The 19,548-nt window shown below is 32.9% G+C and overlaps 4 protein-coding genes and 1 long non-coding RNA gene across 15 annotated transcripts in view; 3 read left to right on the top strand and 2 right to left on the bottom strand.

Moving 5' to 3' along the window:
• Positions 1–5,190, top strand: part of LOC106793928 (tonsoku-like protein) — a 36,601-nt gene extending 31,411 nt beyond the window's left edge. For 3 of the 6 annotated variants that reach the window (XM_014761229.1, XM_014761228.1, XM_014761227.1), the window contains exons 6-7: positions 777–805; positions 891–961. In XM_014761229.1, coding sequence (XP_014616715.1) covers positions 777–805; position 891 — 30 coding nt within the window. In that variant the 3' untranslated portion in view covers positions 892–961. Of the gene's footprint in view, positions 1–776; positions 806–890; positions 1,149–1,234; positions 1,404–1,624; positions 2,041–2,122; positions 4,145–4,218 lie in introns of those variants that run through there. The other 3 variants (XM_014761231.1, XM_014761221.1, XM_014761225.1) reach the window with 3 other exon arrangements.
• A 27-nt stretch (positions 5,191–5,217) lies between these two features.
• Positions 5,218–6,784, bottom strand: LOC106793931 (U6 snRNA phosphodiesterase). Its single transcript, XM_014761234.1, has 4 exons — positions 6,577–6,784; positions 6,355–6,497; positions 5,647–5,978; positions 5,218–5,557 (listed from the first exon to the last, which is right to left on the bottom strand). The coding sequence occupies exons 1-4, from the start codon at positions 6,681–6,683 to the stop codon at positions 5,354–5,356; spliced, it is 786 nt and encodes a 261-aa protein (XP_014616720.1). The 5' UTR covers positions 6,684–6,784; the 3' UTR covers positions 5,218–5,353.
• Positions 6,785–7,108: 324 nt separating this feature from the next.
• Positions 7,109–10,070, bottom strand: LOC106793930 (cytochrome c oxidase subunit 6B2-like). 2 transcript variants are annotated; one of them, XM_014761233.1, is made up of 3 exons: positions 9,957–10,062; positions 7,496–7,582; positions 7,109–7,410 (listed from the first exon to the last, which is right to left on the bottom strand). In XM_014761233.1, exons 2-3 carry the CDS (start codon positions 7,558–7,560, stop codon positions 7,242–7,244), a joined length of 234 nt encoding a protein of 77 aa, XP_014616719.1. In that variant the 5' UTR covers positions 7,561–7,582; positions 9,957–10,062; the 3' UTR covers positions 7,109–7,241. The 2 variants fall into 2 exon arrangements, with proteins under 2 accessions (XP_014616719.1, XP_014616718.1); XM_014761232.1 differs by lacking the exons at positions 7,109–7,410; positions 7,496–7,582 and adding an exon at positions 7,628–9,002 and having other exon boundaries at positions 9,957–10,070.
• A 307-nt stretch (positions 10,071–10,377) lies between these two features.
• On the top strand, positions 10,378–15,538 carry LOC106793935. 3 transcript variants are annotated; one of them, XR_001382479.1, is made up of 6 exons: positions 10,378–10,534; positions 10,632–10,947; positions 11,054–11,606; positions 11,701–11,810; positions 13,529–15,405; positions 15,493–15,538. It is a non-coding gene; the product is annotated as an uncharacterized LOC106793935 (long non-coding RNA). The 3 variants fall into 3 exon arrangements; XR_001382478.1 differs by having other exon boundaries at positions 11,054–11,616; XR_001382477.1 differs by having other exon boundaries at positions 11,054–11,810.
• Positions 15,539–15,579: 41 nt separating this feature from the next.
• LOC106793961 (low-density lipoprotein receptor-related protein 2) overlaps positions 15,580–19,548 on the top strand; it is a 59,152-nt gene continuing 55,183 nt past the window's right edge. The window contains exons 1-2 of one of the 3 annotated variants that reach the window (XM_014761275.1): positions 15,580–16,297; positions 16,539–16,929. In XM_014761275.1, the coding sequence (XP_014616761.1) occupies positions 16,725–16,929 (205 nt within the window). In that variant the 5' untranslated portion in view covers positions 15,580–16,297; positions 16,539–16,724. Of the gene's footprint in view, positions 16,930–19,548 lie in introns of all 3 variants that reach the window. The other 2 variants (XM_014761274.1, XM_014761276.1) reach the window with 2 other exon arrangements.

Raw genomic sequence — 19,548 nt, 5'->3', positions numbered from 1 at the left:
TGAAATAATTATCATATAGAAATGACAAGATGAAGAAGACTATAAAAAAGAGGACAGGAAAGAAGTAAAATATATCTACATGTATAATCTTTTTTTCCCAATTTATTCTACGTTTTTTCTTTTCTTTTTTTTATTTTAATTATTTATATTTAACTTTTAGGGAGAACGATTTTTATTTCTTATCGTGATATATTGTATGTGTATGTACGTGTATATAAATTACAACCATAAAGATATGCCTGTGTGTGAAGTTTCGATAATGCGAAAGAATAAAGTTGCCAAAAGAGTCGATGTGTATATCGTACGAAAAAAGAAAAAAATAACAAACATGTGTTTTTTCTTCACACTTTTTCTCATTTTTACCAAAAAAAATATATATTGAATAAATCATTATTAAGAAGAAAAAAAAAAAGGAAAAAAAATATATAATTATAAGAATATATTATAATTATTTCGTCGCGAATTATTATTCATTGCGTACAAATGGCGGATAAGGATGTCGTTTTAAATTTCGCGCGCATCGTAAAAGACAACTTGTTGAATTCAATCGCTTTACACACGCACACATTTTGTGACATTTATTCCATTTAAATTAACATAAAATTCTAATTTTTTAATTATATTGAAAACAAAACATTTTCAAAATTTAATTAATTAATGTTATATCATAAATAAATATTAACACAGTGTGTTGTGATTATAAAATAGTGTGTATATTAAAACGTGATGCAGATGTAAGGTTATGTATGATGGTATTTAATTTTTATTATTGACAGACAGTTTTAATGCAACATGGAAGAAGATAGTAAGTATTTTCTCTGTTCTAATGATAATATCAATATCAAAAATGTATTAGTTTAATAAATATTTTCTCAATTATTCAAAATCAGGACTTATAAAAAGAAAACAACGTCTCAAACGTGATGGAAATTTGCAACAGTTGGCTGAAATTATTAAAGAACTTGGAGATTTGTATTATCAAACTGGAAAATTCGAAGATGCTTTAAAAGAATATCATCAACAATTAGAAGTTTGTGAAATTTTAAATGATGAATTAAATACTGCGGTTGCACATAGAATGATCGGTGAAACTTATACCAGTCTTGGTAATTATGAAGACGCGCTGATACATCTCAACGAATACCTTGGTTTGTGCATTACATACAAAGAATTAAAATTAATTAGTTATTTGATAAGATTACGACTATTTAATTTAATTTATATGTTAGAACAGAGGGTGCCAAAAAGGTGAAGAATTTGTTGGAAGAACAGCGTGCATTTGCTACGTTAGGAAGAACATATTTTTGTTTCGCTGATACGCTATCTGAAGAATCAGATAAAAAAAAAAATGTTTTAGTCGATGCTAAAAAGGCGTATACGAGGAGTATTTGTCTTTGTAATGAGTAAGAAATGTTTCATACATTTTTAATCTTTAACCCCTTGCGCTATGATTTAATGTGTCGAGCTTTTTGTCATATTCTTTGCTATTTTTTGGGCTGTAAAGCGTATCACAATTCTCACATGTTACAGTATAAGGGGTTAATATATAATTTTATTCTTATACTCTATTTAATGATACCTACTGTGTGTGTGAATATGTGAGTTTATGTGTATCTATTTACAGATTAGAAAATTCAAATATTAAATTAGAAGAAATGATGACAATGCGTACACGATTACTCTTGAATCTAGGCTTGGTACTTGAAGCTCAGGAAGAACCTGAACAAGCAATCGATCTTATAGAAAAGGCAGCCACATTATGTAAAAAACATAAATTAGATGAAGACTTACATAGAATAAATATTGCTCTAGCTACTATTTATGAAAATCAAGGAAAAACTGAATTAGCATTGCAACATCTTGATGCTGCTGCGGATGTAAATAATATATCGTTAAAAGCCGTAGCACGTCTTACCAAAACAGAGTTATTATTAAAGAATGGAAAATGGACTGATGCACGTAAAATATTAGTCTCTTTATTTTTAACTAAGGGATTACCAGAAAATATAAACGAACAAGTTGAGAAATATTTAAGGATTGGTAAGCTTACAAATATTTGTTAAATTTAATTGTAAATGTAAGCAATCTGTTTTAATAGAAATATTATTTGATTTTGGCTCAGTGGTAACAATATGCAGAAACGAAGAAAATTTAATAATCGAAGATGATATATCCGTTAAACTAAAGTTGTATGAAACATTAGGAGATGCCGCAGTAGTCGTAAATTCTTTCGAAAAAGCGATCGATTATTATCGAGAGATGTTAAAATGTGCTGAAGATAGTGGAAGCGAAAAAATAGGTGCTGCTTTAACAAGCTTGGCGCAAACTTTGCGCGATGTTGATCGTTACGATGAAGCATTGCAATATGCTGTTAAAGAACTCGAACTATGTAACGATCCACGTGAAATTTGTAGATCCGCTCTCTTTTTAGCCGACTTACAAATAGCCACTAAATCATCTGATGGTGAAATTAAAAAATCTTTCCATTTAGCATTGTCCACGGTGGAACAGTCTAAAGATAATAAACTTCAAATATCCGTTCTAAAAAACTTTTTACTTTATTTGGAGAAAATCGAAGATAAAGATACTAAGGAAATGATCCAAGAAAAATTGAATAGTTTGACGAATCATCTTATAGATGAAGAAAGCGAAAGCGAAAGTGAAATAGAAAGTGTAAATATCGGTGGAGATATTTGTTTGGAAGATTTATCGGATGTGGAAAATGAAATAAAATCTAAAGAAAATATTGGAACAACAAAACGACGCTTTAAGAGAGGTCTCGCAGTGAGGAGAAATGAGAAAGGAGAAACGCAACTTCACGTTGCATGTATTAAAGGCAATACAGCAAACGTGGAAAAATTTTTAGCAGCAGGACATCCAACTAACGTAAGAGATCACTGCGGTTGGACTCCTCTTCACGAAGCTGCTAATCACGATTATATAGAAATAGCTGAATTGTTACTTAAAAATGGAGCGAAAGTTAATGATCCAGGTGGATCGTTGTGCGGGGGTATTACGCCTCTTCACGATGCAGCATCATGCGGCAATTTAGCTATGATGAATTTGTTGATGAAATACGGCGCAAATGTTATTCTTAGAACCAAAGAAGGAGATACGGTGTTAGACTGTTTAGAAAGTTGGAAAAATCGAGCAGGTGACTTATCGCAAAGCGAACTAATAGAATACGAGAATATGTATAAAAAGTTACTACCGCTGGTTCCGGTGAACATAAAAGATTCGAAAAAACAATCTCCTATAACTAAAACCGATTATAAAAAATTAATAAGTCTTGAAACAGAGAACGAGGAAGTAGAACCTATGAAAATATCTGCTGGAGAGGATTATAAAAGAACGATAGCTAGTTTAAAACACAGAGGTAGTTTGATAAGACCGATCACAAATTCCAACGATAGGGGTAAAATATCAAATCCTCTTGTAGATACCAAAGAAGATTTAGTTGACGATTGGTTAGAAGATGACATGGACATCAGCTCCAAAAAGAAATTTCTAAATGATAGTTCCAATGCAACTAATAAGAGAAAATCAAGTAGTTTCAATGTAGATGACGAGACAAGTAGTATATACGTAAAACGACCAAGAATTGATTCAGATGAGGAGGAAGAAGAAAATGATAATATTGAGTTAATAGAAAGTGATAATAGCAATGCAAGTAAAATAACTAGCCCTCCTAACTCTCCTAAACAATTTAGAAGAAAGAAAAATAAACAAATGTCTCTATTTTCGACCGGTTTTACTAAAAATTCAGTATCTCGTACTCCTTCACCTATTTGTTCTATTATTTTGGATAACACGTCTCAACAAAGTAACAATGCAATAACAACGAATCTACAGATTTCTATAAAAAATAAAGTTTTTGATTTAAAATTAATTATACTCGATCAAGATAAGAGCGAAATATTAGAAAACATTTTAGAGGATACGAAGAAAAAATTCAATGATGAAACCGGATGTATAGTGGAACTTGTTTTAAAGACAATGGATGGAGGTACAGTTTCTTCGGAAAATGTTATCCATATTATAAAAGAAAGTAAAAATATAAAATATTTGAAATGTGATATCATCAAAATAGAAATACCATCCATCGTGGAGAGGTATAAAACAATTTGCAGAACTATTCAATTAGGTAATACTACAAAATTAGTTTTATTGTTACCCAATAATTGCAAAATTCTAACAAAAAATATTTGATACTTTTAGTGCCAGAAGAGATAACTATAAAATGTCTTAAATCGTGCGACAACACTTCTGTTTTTCGTCTTAAATCAGACGAAACAAAAGAAATGGAACTCGAACCTTTGCTCAAAGCTTTGGAGTATCAGAAAAATTTACAAGTACTCTATTTATCCGGAGGAGTATTTCTCAACAGTGGAAAAATTTTATCCAATTGCCTATTAAATTTATCGCTTTTGCAAGAATTATATTTGCAACGATGCGACATCGATTATAATTGTTTATTAAAGATGGAAAAATTACCGGTGCAACTGAGAGTATTGGATTTCAGTTATAATCCACTGGGGCCTAATTCCGAAGAAACACTTCATAATCTGATTGTACCATTAAAAAACTTACAAACGTTAAATTTACGACATTGCGAGTTAGATAATTTTAAATTTTCCATCGAAAGTAATAATCTCGTTAATTTGGATTTATCATGGAACTTTTTAAACGGAGACAGTGATTGCCATTTTTTACAAAGACAATTAGTTAATTTAAATTTGTCCAATACATTGCATCCAACTCGAAATTCATTTATCACAGATGTTATTAAGAATTCCAAAATTTCTTTCATGACTTTAGAATCGCTTGAACTATCTTGTTGTGACATTATTGACGACGATGTTAAAACTATACTTCTACATGCACCAAATCTTACTAAAATAATATTTAATGGTAATTCAAAAATTTCCTCGGTATCGGTAAATATGTTGTTGAATCGTAGGCCTACGTTAACACATATAGATGTAAGTGGATGCAAAACTATTACGGAACCACCTGATCCAAATATAACTATAAAGAATCCTGAAATCTGTACTTTAATTGTTAACATGATATCCGATATATGCCAGTCTTGGTTAATTTTGTGGGAAGGAAGAGGCGTTGTACATAAATTACCGCATAATCTTACTATTTTTAACCCGACGTAGTTAGAATATTAAGAATGGTAAATAAAGTTTGTAAGTGGCTTATAAATTTAACTAGGCATATGTATATTATTATTATTATTAAGTTATAATTAATATTTATATTTTTTACATTAAAATTGATGTGTTTTAAATAAAATGTAAAAAGATTGTTTTCCGTTTTACAATTTAACTCATTTACATATGAATGGTTACCTATGGTCATGCAATTTTAATGGAAATGTATAAAGCTTGTTTCCTATTTTACAATGTAATTCATCAACATATACGTAGTTATCTTCGGTATTATTAACATAAAATTGTTCAAAATTAGATTTGATCGAAGGTAGAACTTTATTCAGGCAATCTTCTTTATCTCCTATCCACCAAAAGATGCTTATATGATTTGAAGGATCCTTTAAAAGAAAGAAAATCATTAAAATATAATGATGTCAATATCATAACAGCAAATCTGATATATGTAATTAACAATATTAATCCTTACCTCATAATAAGGTGGTAACTGATATTCGGCCAACATATTATTGATAAGATTAATGATAAAATTTAACATAGTATTGGAACAACTTATTGCAAGAAATGTACGAGTTTTTTCTTCGTTGCAATATACTTTAATATCCGTAAACTCGATATAAAATCTTACTAATACCGAACATAATTCTTTCAAGCTTTTAACAAATGATTCGATCCAGTGATATTTAAGTACCAATGTTCGAGTAAGACTAAGATGAAATTGGTCTAATAATATGTTGCTGTCTTTTGGCAACAAAGTTTCTATCGATTTTATCCAAGAAAGCATAGCATCAGTCGCTGTATCTGGAATCAATATTAAAACGTTTTAATATTATTTATATCTTCTGATACTTGCACTATGTAAACTTTCATGTTTTTATTTAATTTTTCAACATTTCATTTTACATTCTACATTAAGGATGGCAAATAAGATTTAATCTACGTACCAAAATAATGTAAAATTTATTGTGATCTTTTTCATTCAGTCTCATCGACATTGTATTTATGATAGCATTGAATGACCCGTCCCTTGAAATGAAATTTGATTGAACATGGAGTTTTGCATATGTGCAACGAGTATCATCAACAATTGCTCCCGTGTCAAGGTCAGCACATGTCCCACTTATTTGCCATCCCTGTTTTACATTTCAAAATTTTTCTACAAAAATGTATCAATTACAATTAATGTAAATCAACGTTGACCAATTGCCACGTTCGTGTTTAAAACTTCGAATCCTTCCATTATGTTCTGACGGATTATCAATTTTTTCTTCATGATGAGGAACACCTTTCCACGACAAAATACTTTCAGGTACGGATAAACTATAAAGAAAAAAATATTACATCTTGTTTATTTAAGTTTTTAAATAATCCAAATTCTAACCAATAAATATCCAATTACGTTTCACCAGTTTTTCTCAATGTTTTTTTTTCTTCTTCTTCTTCTTCATCTTCATCTGAAGAATCAGACAAATAATTGTCATTAATTGCACTCAAACTATTCGACATGTTTATCGTATTTTGTTTTCAATTAAACTGTTGTATTAAATATAAGACAATTTGTTTGGTAAATACAAAAGCAACGTCAGCCATTTTTATTGATGAGGTATGACAATTGAATTACTGTTTACAGATAACCTTGAAAAATTGTCAAATATTTAAATATAAATTTTCTTTTTTATAATAATATATATTCGCGTTATTATATAAAATTATAAGATCAACTATAATCTACGTATTAAAATAAAACTATTCTTATACATAGAAATTACAGATTACGTTTCAATCCTACAATAACAAATTTTTTAAATTTATTGAACAGCGTAGATTTTTGTATTAAATGAAGAAAAGAAAAGAAGAAAAAATATAGAGAAATAAAATTGTCATAAGATTAGAGGTGCTTTAAAGGTATTAAAAAAATGTACACACATTAATAGACATTTATATTTTCATTTTAATAATTAATCATTATTTTTACAAACAGGAGAAAATGATTTCTGAATGTCCTGTTATTGGCAAATAATTCACTAAATGAGGGAAGGAACAATTTATGGATAACAATCTTTTCTAAATATTTCCAGCGAATGTGCCTTCTTCTACTTGAGTATCCCATTTTTCAACCCATTCATTTGGGCACATCGAAGAGTAGACTCGTTTGAAGTACTGACAGGGTTCATAATCTGAGCTGTGTTTTTTGGAACACCGATGAAAGTCCAAGTAACTTTGGTAGCAGTATCTATGCATTAAGGTCATTAGTAATAAATCATTCAAATTATTAATGATATCAAGTTTTCTTTTTAATACGATCAAAAAAGTCATACCTTGTTTGATTTTGATTTGGGAACCTTGGATCGAATGGCGCAGTCTTCAACTGTACTTGTGACATGATGGCAGCAGTTTAGAATACTCTTTAACAAGTTACATAAGTTACTTAATTTCTATTTGAATTTCTTTTCATTTAAATATTACATGTGTCACCCTTTTCAACCCTTTGCTACATTAGCTTAGCTTATGTATACAATCCCTCGCTCTAGGCCATATGTCTCTTGCCTCACCTAATCACTATCACAATTTCCTTCATTTCTTTTATTATTTTTCTTTATATGCATAGTCTCTTTCTCTCTTTCAGGCATAAAGAAACCATGTAAATAATAAGCTTTCTCTACAAAAGCGTTCATATACAGTTTCAAATTACCATACATTAGACATACATGTATATTAAACATAGATTTAATTAAAACTTAATTTCCTTTTAAAAATGACATCTCGTACCCTTAAAAATTATACATATATTTATATTGAAATTATTCAAGTGCGAGTAGATTAGACTACTGTTCGGTATTGTCACTTAATGACACGATCATAAAAAAAAAAAAAAAATAAAAGTAAAGTTAAAAGAAGAACTAATGTCCGTTCACAGCACATTTGTTACAGGAATAATGAGACGACAAAGAAGAAGAAAGAAAATAAATTATTTGACCAGCGGTCTGGTATTATCCTCTTCCTGACAACAAACTTCACGATATTTTTTCACTTCTGCCATATAAAGCGACCATGCATCCTTAGGTTGTTCTGCGGTTGGCTCAGTCTTTGGCTTCGCGACCATTCCAGTTTTAAGAATTCTTCCACCTCGCCTTTTACCAACCATTAGAGGTGGCGGTATTACAGGTTTCTCTTCGAGAACAGAAGTTGTTGGTTGTTGCGTAGGTTGCATTTGTTCTTGCATTTTTTTAAACATTTCCATAAAACTTCCATCATTTTTAAAAGCATTTGGTTGCGGAGGAGGTTGTTGTTGTGCTACAACCGTATCAGAGTGATCTTCAAAAGCATCTGATTCATAGGACGGCGCTCTATGATGCCTACGACTTTCTCTATATCTATGCCTGTCTCTACTTCTATTTCTGCTACGACTACGTCTTCTGTCTCTTGAACGAGATCTTCCCCTCGATCTGGATCTTGATCTATCTCTTCGTGAATATTTTCGTGACCTTTCCCTGTCTCTATCTCGATCTTTGTCTCTGTCACTTGAACGAGACCGTCTGTGAGATCGGATTGGAGAAGTTCTTGACGTACTCCTCTTACGTCTTCGTCTATCCGGTGGTGATTCATTCCGGGAAGATTTACTGCCCCTGTAGTCGGTAGGCGAAGGCGAACGACGCGTTGTTCTGCTTTTGTAGTTGTCATGCGTTGGGTAACTTGAACTATACAGGGGAGGTGAAGGCGGTGTAGGTGGTGATTCTGTTTGCGACCTGGCGCTGCATTCATGCCGTTTTGAATCCATGGCGAAGAGCTCAACTCACTGACCAGGGTGAACGGACAGTTGGATACCTATAAGGATAGAAACTGCCTTCTATGAGTAAACAGCCTATTCTAATTCACCACGCCTTTACATGAGACTGGCTCTAAATACACATTTGCAAGAGACAAGCAGACTTTGAGCGAGAGAATATATACTATGTATTTTAATATGTTAACATCTCTGTGCTTCTTATTTAACCTTTTTTTTACATGTATCATGATATATTCATATATATATACATATGTGACATATACATCATATATCATGATATACTCATATATATATACATATGAGACATATACATCATATATCATGATATAATCATCTGTAATTTAATACTAATTGTAAACTTATAGAATTGATTTAACGACACTTTCTATAGATAGAGAAAATTATTATTCAGGTTTAAATTGAACCCCATCAATATAATACATTCATATGTATGAAGGAATCAGTATTACTTTCTTCAGAGAAATTTATAAAATTTGATAATTAATAAATTAATTTAATATTAATTCTCATACGAGGATAACTCGTATCAAGTGTTATTTCGAATATTATAAAAAGAATGTTGACTCAATTTATAAGAACTTATAATATGAGTTTCAAAAATTTAAATCAATTACTTTGAAAATATATTATAAGTATGTTTATAACAGAAATTCAGTTAGGGATGACTTCTATGATCGATATACAACGTAATCTTTAATAAGTAGTGAGAATATTGTGAATAAATATTAATGTTTTACAGATATTATCATCCATTATCGAAGAACGTTGAAATGAAATTTGGATCGATTGGAAAGTATTCAATCGTACGGAACAGTTTTTTATATCTGCAATTGCATATATCACGAGTCATTATTTGACGATTGAAATATTAACAATTGCAGTAAACTATTCATGAGTTTTTCTGTCTGTTCACTAATACTATTGATCGTTATAATGTTCTAAAATAACACAAATTATCTTTAATGCAATACCTTGATCAGCCGTTCCGTCGAAAACAAAATGGCTACTAAGCGTATACCAGAAGATTCGTTACGTCATGTGCACATCGTGAAACTTGCATCCCTGGGAATATAATTAAGTACAATTTTCAATGCACTACTATTTCCGAACATATTCAACGAATGAGCGTATAAGGTTTGAAATGACCTATAATTGTACCAAAATGCATCAAAGAAGAATCTAACCAATCAAAGTGAGTTTAAGAAAATAATCTAATAGTTTTCGACGAACGAGCGTACAATATTTGAAATTACGTAGCGAATGGCTATCAAAGAAGAAGTTAACCAATCAAAGTGAGTCTAGGAGAATTCCTTAGAAATTTTCAAATCTAACCAATGAGAAACGGCTTTTCTGGTAACTAACCCTTTTATAATATTTTAATGTTTCTTATAACATAGTAGTAATAAAAAAATTGTAATCGAACGTTATTTTTATAAATTGCAAATCATTGACTTGTATATGCACAAAATATATTTCGTTAAGATGAATTCGATTAAGCGATACGTTGCAATTAATAATAATTATTCATTATTAGAAGATGGAATGATAGGTAAGAAGAAACTCATTGGATAATGCTCGTTAACCTATCCTTTTTGATATTTCGCCTGAACTATACCTCATTAAGATTAAATATTTTATAAATGCAGGTGAAGTTACGTTAAAAAATCTTCTCTCTCTTTCTTTCTTTTTATAATTGGAATATAATCAGCATATACAATTTCCTGTAATAATTCCAATGATATTTAAAATAAAGTAAGACTTTAATTGTCATTTAACAGGACTTTCGCTCACACAAACATAATTATGAATGTGTATGAATAAGTAACCTCTTTTCTCCATGACTTTTAGAATTTAAACAAGATAGTAACGTTAAGAAACGTATAATGAGTATTACGTTTTAATTCACGCAATATTTTTATTAATCCAATTAATTTATTTGTACTTTCAACAATAATTACATACGTAAGTTAATAGTACGATATTTTTCATTCGTCGTTGTAGATGTGATTTTTAATTTTGAAAATTTTTAAAAATCATTTCATTATTCTTTCTTTTTCTTTTCATTTAGATTTGATTACAAAGATGATAAAATAGTCTTTAGAAACTTGTAAACCTTTTCTTGCGAGCGTCGTGCAATCTCGTAGGAAACAGCAAAGAGATTACCCACCGTGAGAATGTAAAGGTACCATTCGGTACCACTCTCTGCTCTGACGACGTCAGCAAACAAGCACTCGTCTCTTTTTAAAGCGAACCAAGAGACACGAAATAAAAAACAATGCGTGCTTTGAACATTCCCGGTGAATCTGATTCCCTTTTTCCTTTTTTCGCACGTACGTACGTAAATGCATATATGTGCGACACTTTCAATTAGATATATCGCGAAAAAATGGAGGACAAGAATGGAGAACAAAAATGGAGAACAAAAAAGAAGAAGAAGAAGAAGAAGAAACAACAAACACACAACAACAAATTGGAATAAATTATTATTTCTAAACTATTGATGTGTGTGGCAATTACCAATCTATCCATCCAGACACTGTTACTATGACGTATAATATTTCTACGCGAGGCCGCATAACGGAATTTGGATCCTTGACATTTTTGAATGAAGCGCTTCTACGGTCGATCCTAGTCATTGAATATTTTTCTATTACTTTATATTCCAAACAATCTACTTGTACTTTATATATTCAATATATTTCAATTAACTTACAGATATATCACGTACGAGATTCCAATGATCTTTAATATCAAAAATATATTTAAAAAAAAAAAACAATAGACGAGGAAATTTACGGATTTTCATTTTTACATATAAATTTTACGTAAGGATTTTATCATCATCTGTGTACATTGCTTATTGTGTACGATTTGGAAATCGTATATAATACCTTGCACTTTTCGAGACCTAAATATACGCGGAATCTCGAGGCTTGCATCGATCATTCAGAGATTTAGTAAATATACGTGTGTAATTCCTCTTCCCCTTCCATGGGTTGCCCTCTTATAGGTGTACTCTCTTCTGGTGTAAGAGGAGGACCCCGAGATTGGTTCTCCATGGAGATCGGAGGAATAAAAGAGAAAGAGAAAGATAGATAGATAGATTAAGAATTAGAAAAAGACAGAATGAAAGAATGAAAGAAAGAAAGAAAGAAAAGGATAGATAAAGAGTTAAAGAAAGAAAGAGAGAGAGAGAGAGAGAGAGCTGTGCGGGCGCAGCATCGTATCGTTTATGTGTGTATGCTCGAGTCATGACCTTGCGGCATTTGGTACCTGGCCGTGCCAGGCGGCCGTTCATGCACACATACACATACACATACGTACATGGACGCATACAGATGCGCATATACACGCATACAATCCCACACCCAATTCAAATGGCGAACGATGGAAGGAACACGAGCGCGCAACTTGCCGGGTTCTCCGCTTGCACATGAACAAAATAACAAAGTACCATCTCTTTCTCGTTCTCCCTCCAACGATCCGCGCGCGCACCTTCGCCGGCGCACACGTTCTCGCCCTCTCCTTTTTTATTTTGTTTTTTTTTTTTTTTTTTTTTTTTTTTTTTATTCATTTCATTTCGTGTCGCTGCACACGCACACACACACATACACGCATGCCACGCGACTAGTAGAGACACAGGTGCGCGCGCTTGCTCGCGCGCATATGTCACACTACTTTTTTCCTTTTTTGTAAGAAATCTATGCACATCCTCTTTTGTTTCTGCATTATTATCGATCGATTTTAATAATCCGATTAATTAATACGCTACGTATTGTATTTATAAATACTTCGATCGATTATCATTAAAATAAACAAACGCGCAGGAATTGGCCAATCGGCGGGATCCATTAATTTTCATCAGTTTGCCATTTGGATCCATCATTTGATCTTTGCAATGGTTTTTTCTTCTTCTTCTCCTTGATCCTTCTTCTTTCATTCTTCTGTGTTTGAATTTATTCTTTCGTTTCTTATCGGGTATATGCATCTCTCTCTATTTCTCTGTGTGTTTGTGTGTGTGTGTGTGTGTATATAGGAGCGTGCGCTAGAACATATCTATTAGATTCAGCGAAATGCCAGAGGACTCCACGACCTTTCCTATTGTCTCTTGCGATGTCGCGGTACCGTGAAGGCGCCGACGAGAGAAATGCAAGCGAAGCCACCGTGGCATCCGGATTTCTCTCTCTTTTTCGTCCTTTCATTCCCTACCCCCATACACAGACACACATACATTCATACATAGATAGATATTGTCTGATATAAGGCTTCCTCGGGTAGCGTTTAACTCGTCATCTGTCACACGGTATAGAAGCCACGAAACGATTCAAAGGATGTTACGGTCTTACGTCGACGGAACTAATTTTCACGAGAAACCTTTCTCCTTTCTCTCCGTTTTTTCTTTTTCTTGCTCTCTTTTTCTCTCTCTCTCTCTCTCTCTCTCTTTCTCTTTCTTCCTCTCATATATTTTTTTCTATTCCTGTATGCGCTGCAAAACATTTTCTAATTTCCTTATTAACTATTTCAACTTATATATCTGTTTTAGGTATTCATTTGTGCTCACACACTTGGTTCGGATATACGCAAGAAAAAAATACAACTCTTCAGATACGCAAAATGCGCAAAAGAACAACATGTAATTTAGTCTCAAGATACACAAAACTTACACAATCCAGCACGTAACTGCATTTGCGAGATGACAAAGATAAGAAATGCGACTCGGATATAACCCAGATATCGAAGTTGATGCTATTATTCGGGTAACGAAACGAATTTGTTTCTTTTTTTTTTTTGCGAAAGGTTCGGAAAAACTGGAACAGATTTTTCTCCGAGAAGAAGAGGAATGAAAACGTAAAAGAAAAAAAAAAATAAAAACAAATTTATGTAGGAATGCTTTGGATCTAGGAGAAGAAGAAAAATTTTCATTGAATTCGGTTTTATTAAAGCGTCACGTGTGTAGTATATCTATATCAAAGCGTGTCATTTCCGAGGCACTTTAAATCCCGTGAATACGCTTTTCCGCACGTACCACGTAGATTTGGAAAATTCCGTCCGACGTAACTCTCTGAGAAGCCTTTTTTTTCTTCTTCTTCTTCTTCTTCCTTCTTTTTCTTCCCGCCCCCGTCACTTTTTCAATTTGTCCTTCCCGTCATTAGAAGCGTCGTCTTGTCGTCGTGTCGTGTTGGTGGTAGTGAGGTATATGTATGTATGTATGTATGTGTCTGTTGTGTGTGTATGTGCATGCATGTGATAGTTAAATGCAAAAGGCTTTCATCAGAGATATCGCGTATTCTCTTTATTAGATTATGTAAAGAAAATCTTTCAATGTTCAGAAATTTAATGGACCAATTACGTACGAAATATTATCTTTTTACCGATTATGATTAATTACGTTTGATTAGTCTGTTTTGTTTGCTTCTTTTTCTTCTTCTTCTTCTTCTTCTACAACAAATACAACAATTAAATCACGAGTATATTATCTTTTTGAGTAAATATTAAAGAATCGTGTCATTTATGATTGGAATATGAATTTTTGTTATAACGCATAGTACCGAAATGATGGAACAACATGAGCATAATAAACAATATGGTCGTTTTTATTTAAAGTTGGCAAGTGGATAAGATGAACGTGATATGAATTTATGAAAAGTTAACGTGTAGGTCGTTCATCGATTGTCTGGTCTTATCTTTCATTTCAAAGCCATTACAATAGCGTTATTCGAACGATTAGAGATCGCATGCAGAAATATAACAACAACGAATGGCATTGTTAATAAAGCCAATATCAATTTGCATTTTAATATTCGTTAAATGTAATCATCGTTCTCTCGGTGTTTAATTCGATTTAATATTGAAAATAGCACGGATAATAGTAAAGCAAATAAAACGAATCATCGATTATATTTTTTTTCTTTATACTCTTTTAATCGAGATTCTTCTTTTCAGAAAAAACAAAAAAAAAAACAAGAAGAAAAACAGAAAGAAAAAAGGATCTGGAGTATAGAAAAGAAACGTATAAATTTCCAACTTGTTTGAAAAGATGGTCGAGTAAGAAGAAGAAGAAGAAGAAGAAGAAGAAGAAGAAGAAGAAGAAGAAGAAGAAGCAGGTATATAAATAGGAACAGGTACCCTACACCTGTAAACCGTAGGGAAAGCCTACCTTAACTCAACCTATTTTATTACCATACTTTTTCTCATTGTATTTTTCAATGTCCATATTAGTAAAGCTTGTAATGAAGACGAAGAAGAAGAAAAAGAATGAAAAAAAAAAAAAAAAAAAAAAAAAATAACAGATGTATGCAAAGTTCTCACTATATAGTTCTATCTGCTGGTTACAAGATAATTATGGAAGAGAAAAAGGTGCTGATGACATTTGTGCAACAGGGAAGAGAGATAACGTTTGGAATGTGGGTGTTACAAATGGTAAATAAAATAATTAACAATAATTAACAAATTCCATCTCACAACTCGATTTCTCTCACATTTTTTCTTTATTTTATTTGTTTGCAGATAAAAAAGAGAGAGAGATAAAATGAAAATAATTCGAATATATGCTGAGATAAACGGAAGGAAGAAAATTACGAGAAAAAGAGAAAGAGAAAGAGAGAGAAAGAGAGAGAAGACTAGATATTAGGCAAAAAAAAAAGGAAAAAGAAAATGTTTAACAGGTAGTAATGTATAGGATGGAAAGCGGAGAAGCATATAGATGAGTTTTGATAGGTGTATAGGTAGCGCACGCGAGCGCGCGAGCACGCGTGTATGTGTATGTATGTATAGTAGAGGAATCGGCGAAGATATCCGATCGGCGCGTCGATCGTCGACCGATCATCATCGAGGGTGCGGAGCCGTTTTGGATTTGGAGCGTTATGATTGGTCGACGTTACTTGCTAGGTTCGGGGCCAACCTGCCGCTGCGCGCGCGGTGTCACCATGTTAGTTTGCCGGCGAGAACGAGCAGTCAGTCGCTTCTTGTCCGCGACCGGGTTAACTTCGTACGTACGAGCCATGAATTGAGGGCTCGGACGAGATCAACTAAATTTCTCTCTCTCTTTTTCTATTTTTTCTCTCGTGCCGTCGGGTCGGGTTCTTTCGCGTCTCTCCTCTCTCTCTCTCTCTCMCTTTTTTTTTTTCCCCCTCACAATTTTTCTCCCTTTTTTTCCCTCCTCGCCACTTGTTCCCCCTCCCCCTCTCCTTCCCCCCGTCAAGTCCTATCCTTGTCGAGAAGAGCGGTCAACGACGTAGCCAATAGCAGCAGCAGCAGCAGCAGGTAGACACCCGCCGGTCGGTAGGGTAGCACCAGTGCAATAGAGACAGTTGTTAGTAGTAGTCGTAATACTTTTGAATCGTAAATATATATATATATATATATATATATATATATACATACCGAGTATAGTGCGCGTTATTCGTCGTACATTTTCGGGAAAGCTCGTAAACGCGAAGGAAAGAAGAAAACAAAAAAAAATATATATATATATATATATACGCGCGCGCGCTCGGGGTGAAAGAGAGAACATTTTCGTTCGCACTTTTTTGTTTTTTTTTTTGTCCTCTTAGAGTCGCGTGAAAATTATCACCGATATTTTACTCTCCTCTGGACCCCCCCCCCCTCCTCCAACTACTTCTCGTTCGTTTCGTTTCGTTTCATCCCTCGATCGGGGAAAGGAAAAGTGGGTGCTCGGCGGGGGTCTGTGTGTTCGCGGAGTGCGGTGAGGGAAAACGAGGACGACACGGAGGTGTGCGATGGCGGTGGCTGCGCCGGAGCCACGGCGGCCGCGCACCGTCTTTTCTGGTGGTGAACGTGCTGCTTCCGGATGTGCTGCTACTACGGACTATCACCCTCAAAGAACTTTACGACTCAATCGGACCAATACCATCCTATTTTTTCACGCTTTCGTCATATTACTGAGCTTTTTATTCGTTGCTAACGTTCAAGCAATCAGACTCGGTAAGTTAAGTCAAGTCAGTTTTTTTCTTTTGTTTTATTTTTTTTTTTGTTCTTAATCGGTCAACGACGACCACCCCCCCCACAAGGCTATTAACTCTTGCATAGTTTTGAATTTTCCCGCTATTTTTATCTTCCTATCCGCGAGACCCAATTACAAGCGTTATAATACCATTGCTTTTGGGGGGTTTTTTCTTTGGTTTACTTTTTCTCTCTCTCTCTCTCTTTCTTTCTGTTTAAACAAACCATTTTTTTGTCTATTTAGAATTTCAAATGGAAATAGATGCGAGTGGTTTTCTTTTTCTTTTTTTTTTTTGTTTCTTGACCGAGGGATGAGAAAGATATTCGTAATGTTTTTGTAATATTTTGTTAAATTAATAATTATTATTATTTAATTTATTCGTGTTATATATAAACAGGCATGCATATATTTATAAATAATCGTCTAACAATCGTCGTCGAGAATTTCCTTTGCGAGAAGAAACTTTTTCTTCTTCCCTTTTTTTTTTCTTTTTCTTTTTTTTTGTTAAACTTTAATATGACATAAAAATATTTGTGTGTATCGTTCACACAACAGGCGACCAAGCACATGTTTCGATCAAATGTTTTCATTCGTTCGATAAAACACTCGTCGTTATTTTATCACTCACTGAGTTGTTTTTTCTTTCTTTCTTTTTCTTTTTAATATATTTCTCGCATACGAATCGTGCAAAAAAAAAAATTCAAGTTCATCGATAATGCATGCTAGTACGATCACGTATAACAGCATTTGCTATTTTCAGACTTGCTGGTATCATTAGAACGATAATTCTTCTCGATAAAAAGAGACTTTGAATGAATTGAAAAGAAACACAAGATATATATGCAATTATTTCTTCTAATTTTTTTTATCATTATTATTATTATTATTATTATTATTCGTACGAAGTATATTTAACATTTGTAAAAGAAAGAGGAAAGAAAAATGACAAGGAACGTTTGTAAATTCTCATTTAAATTGCATCGATTTCTCTCTCTCTCTCTCTCTCTCTCTCTTTGTATCTTTTTTTATATATAAATTTATTTTCTACGAACAATGATATCTACGAGTTGAATAATTCAATGAAAAATTGACAGAGATAGCTGTGTAATCCAGCAAAATAATTTTCAATTGCGATTCACGTTGAACAACACTTACACACACACATACACATACACGAGTGCTGCGTACACAGTACGCGTGGCACGTGGCATCTTCTCGTAAGTGAAAAAGAAAGACAACAAATGTAAAAGAAAAAGATAAAGAAAGAGAGAGAGAGAGAGAGAGAGAGAGAGAAATAGAGAAATTATTCTATTTGGATAGACAAGAAAGATCATAATCGGAGCTGTACTAACGTTGCTGAGTTTCTTCATCGACGACAACGACAACGACAACGACGACTAAGACAGGACTACGTGAAACCGGTTTTCACGAGAATTCTTTCCACCGTCGTCTTTTAGACGCGTATCAAACGTTAACTTCATAATACGGACGGTCCAAGTTTTTGCTAATTTTCAACGAAGAATAACAAAATTGATTTAATTTTGTATAAAGGGTAGTATAGGGTAAAGATAATCTCGTTTAAAATTGTTTCGAAAAGTTCATTGAATTCTTTCAAACACCGATCATCCAACGATCGATGATTCGCGAAGAAAAAGTTTAAGTTAAAAAAAAAAAACATAAAAAATAAAATAATAATAATAAACTACCACGATACGATATTCGTATTTGAAAGAAAATATTCTATGGTGAATTAAGAAGAGTATATTTGACGAACAAGAAAAATCGTATTGTTTTTAACGATAAAGAAAATAAATGCATCGATTTTTGTTTTTATTTTTATTTTTATTTTTGACAGAGAACACACGAGAAGGAGGAGGAGTTAATTAAGATGAACCCAAATATTTCTCTCTTATTAATATAATTAAAACCTGATAAAAAGAAAATATATATATATATATATATATATCGATTACGTTGTTTCGAAAGAAAAAAATAAAAATAAATAAAATGAGCAAAATATTAGTGTAGGAGGAAAATTCGGTGCATTTGACGTGTGTGTGTGTGTATGTATGTTGTGACTACTTCTAAACTTAAACCGGTTTCCTTCCTCCTACCTTTCCATGGGTATTGTAAAAGATCCGAAAAAAGTAAACGGCCGAGCCATTATACCGAGATGGATATGACGACGATGATGATGGTGTTCCTCTTGCTGCTGCTGCTTCTGCTGTTGGTAGAACATAGAGTGGGGATTGTTGCTTGCTTGGATGGATGGATGGATGGATGAAAAGGTTGGTGGGGTAGAATGGGATGATGCTTGGGGGGAGGGGGAGGGGGAGGAGGGGACTAGTCCTTTGGACCTGCCTCGTCGAGCCGATAAAAAGGAAGGTGTAACAGTGTTGACCTTGGTTCCGTTGCTTGTCCTCCTCCTCTCTTTCTCTTTTATTCCTTTACTACGTTTTTATCGATGAAGTCAAAATTCCTTTTTTTTCTTTCTTTTTTTTTGAAATGTCGAATGGCTTTCGACACGATATATAATAATATTGTATATATAATATAATATAATATTGTAAATTTTATATTTATATTTATATTATATTTAA

Source organism: Polistes canadensis, unplaced genomic scaffold, assembly GCF_001313835.1.
Source record: "Polistes canadensis isolate GaletaPanama2010 unplaced genomic scaffold, ASM131383v1 scaffold_21, whole genome shotgun sequence".
NCBI classification, from domain to species: Eukaryota; Metazoa; Arthropoda; class Insecta; order Hymenoptera; family Vespidae; genus Polistes; species Polistes canadensis.
Note: the sequence above shows the minus strand (reverse complement) of the source record. Positions and strands in the feature narration are given on the sequence as shown.

Excerpts from the sequence above, each read along its gene's own strand:
- LOC106793930 (XM_014761232.1), bottom strand. The coding sequence starts at position 8,955 with ATGGATTCAAAACGGCATGAATGCAGCGCCAGGTCGCAAACAGAATCA.
- LOC106793931 (XM_014761234.1), bottom strand. The coding sequence starts at position 6,683 with ATGTCGAATAGTTTGAGTGCAATTAATGACAATTATTTGTCTGATTCT. Across the intron at positions 6,498-6,576 it reads TTGAGAAAAACTGGTGAAAC|TTTATCCGTACCTGAAAGTA; the intron begins GTAATTGGATAT and ends TTTTCTTTATAG. Across the intron at positions 5,558-5,646 it reads AGTTACCACCTTATTATGAG|GATCCTTCAAATCATATAAG; the intron begins GTAAGGATTAAT and ends TTTCTTTTAAAG.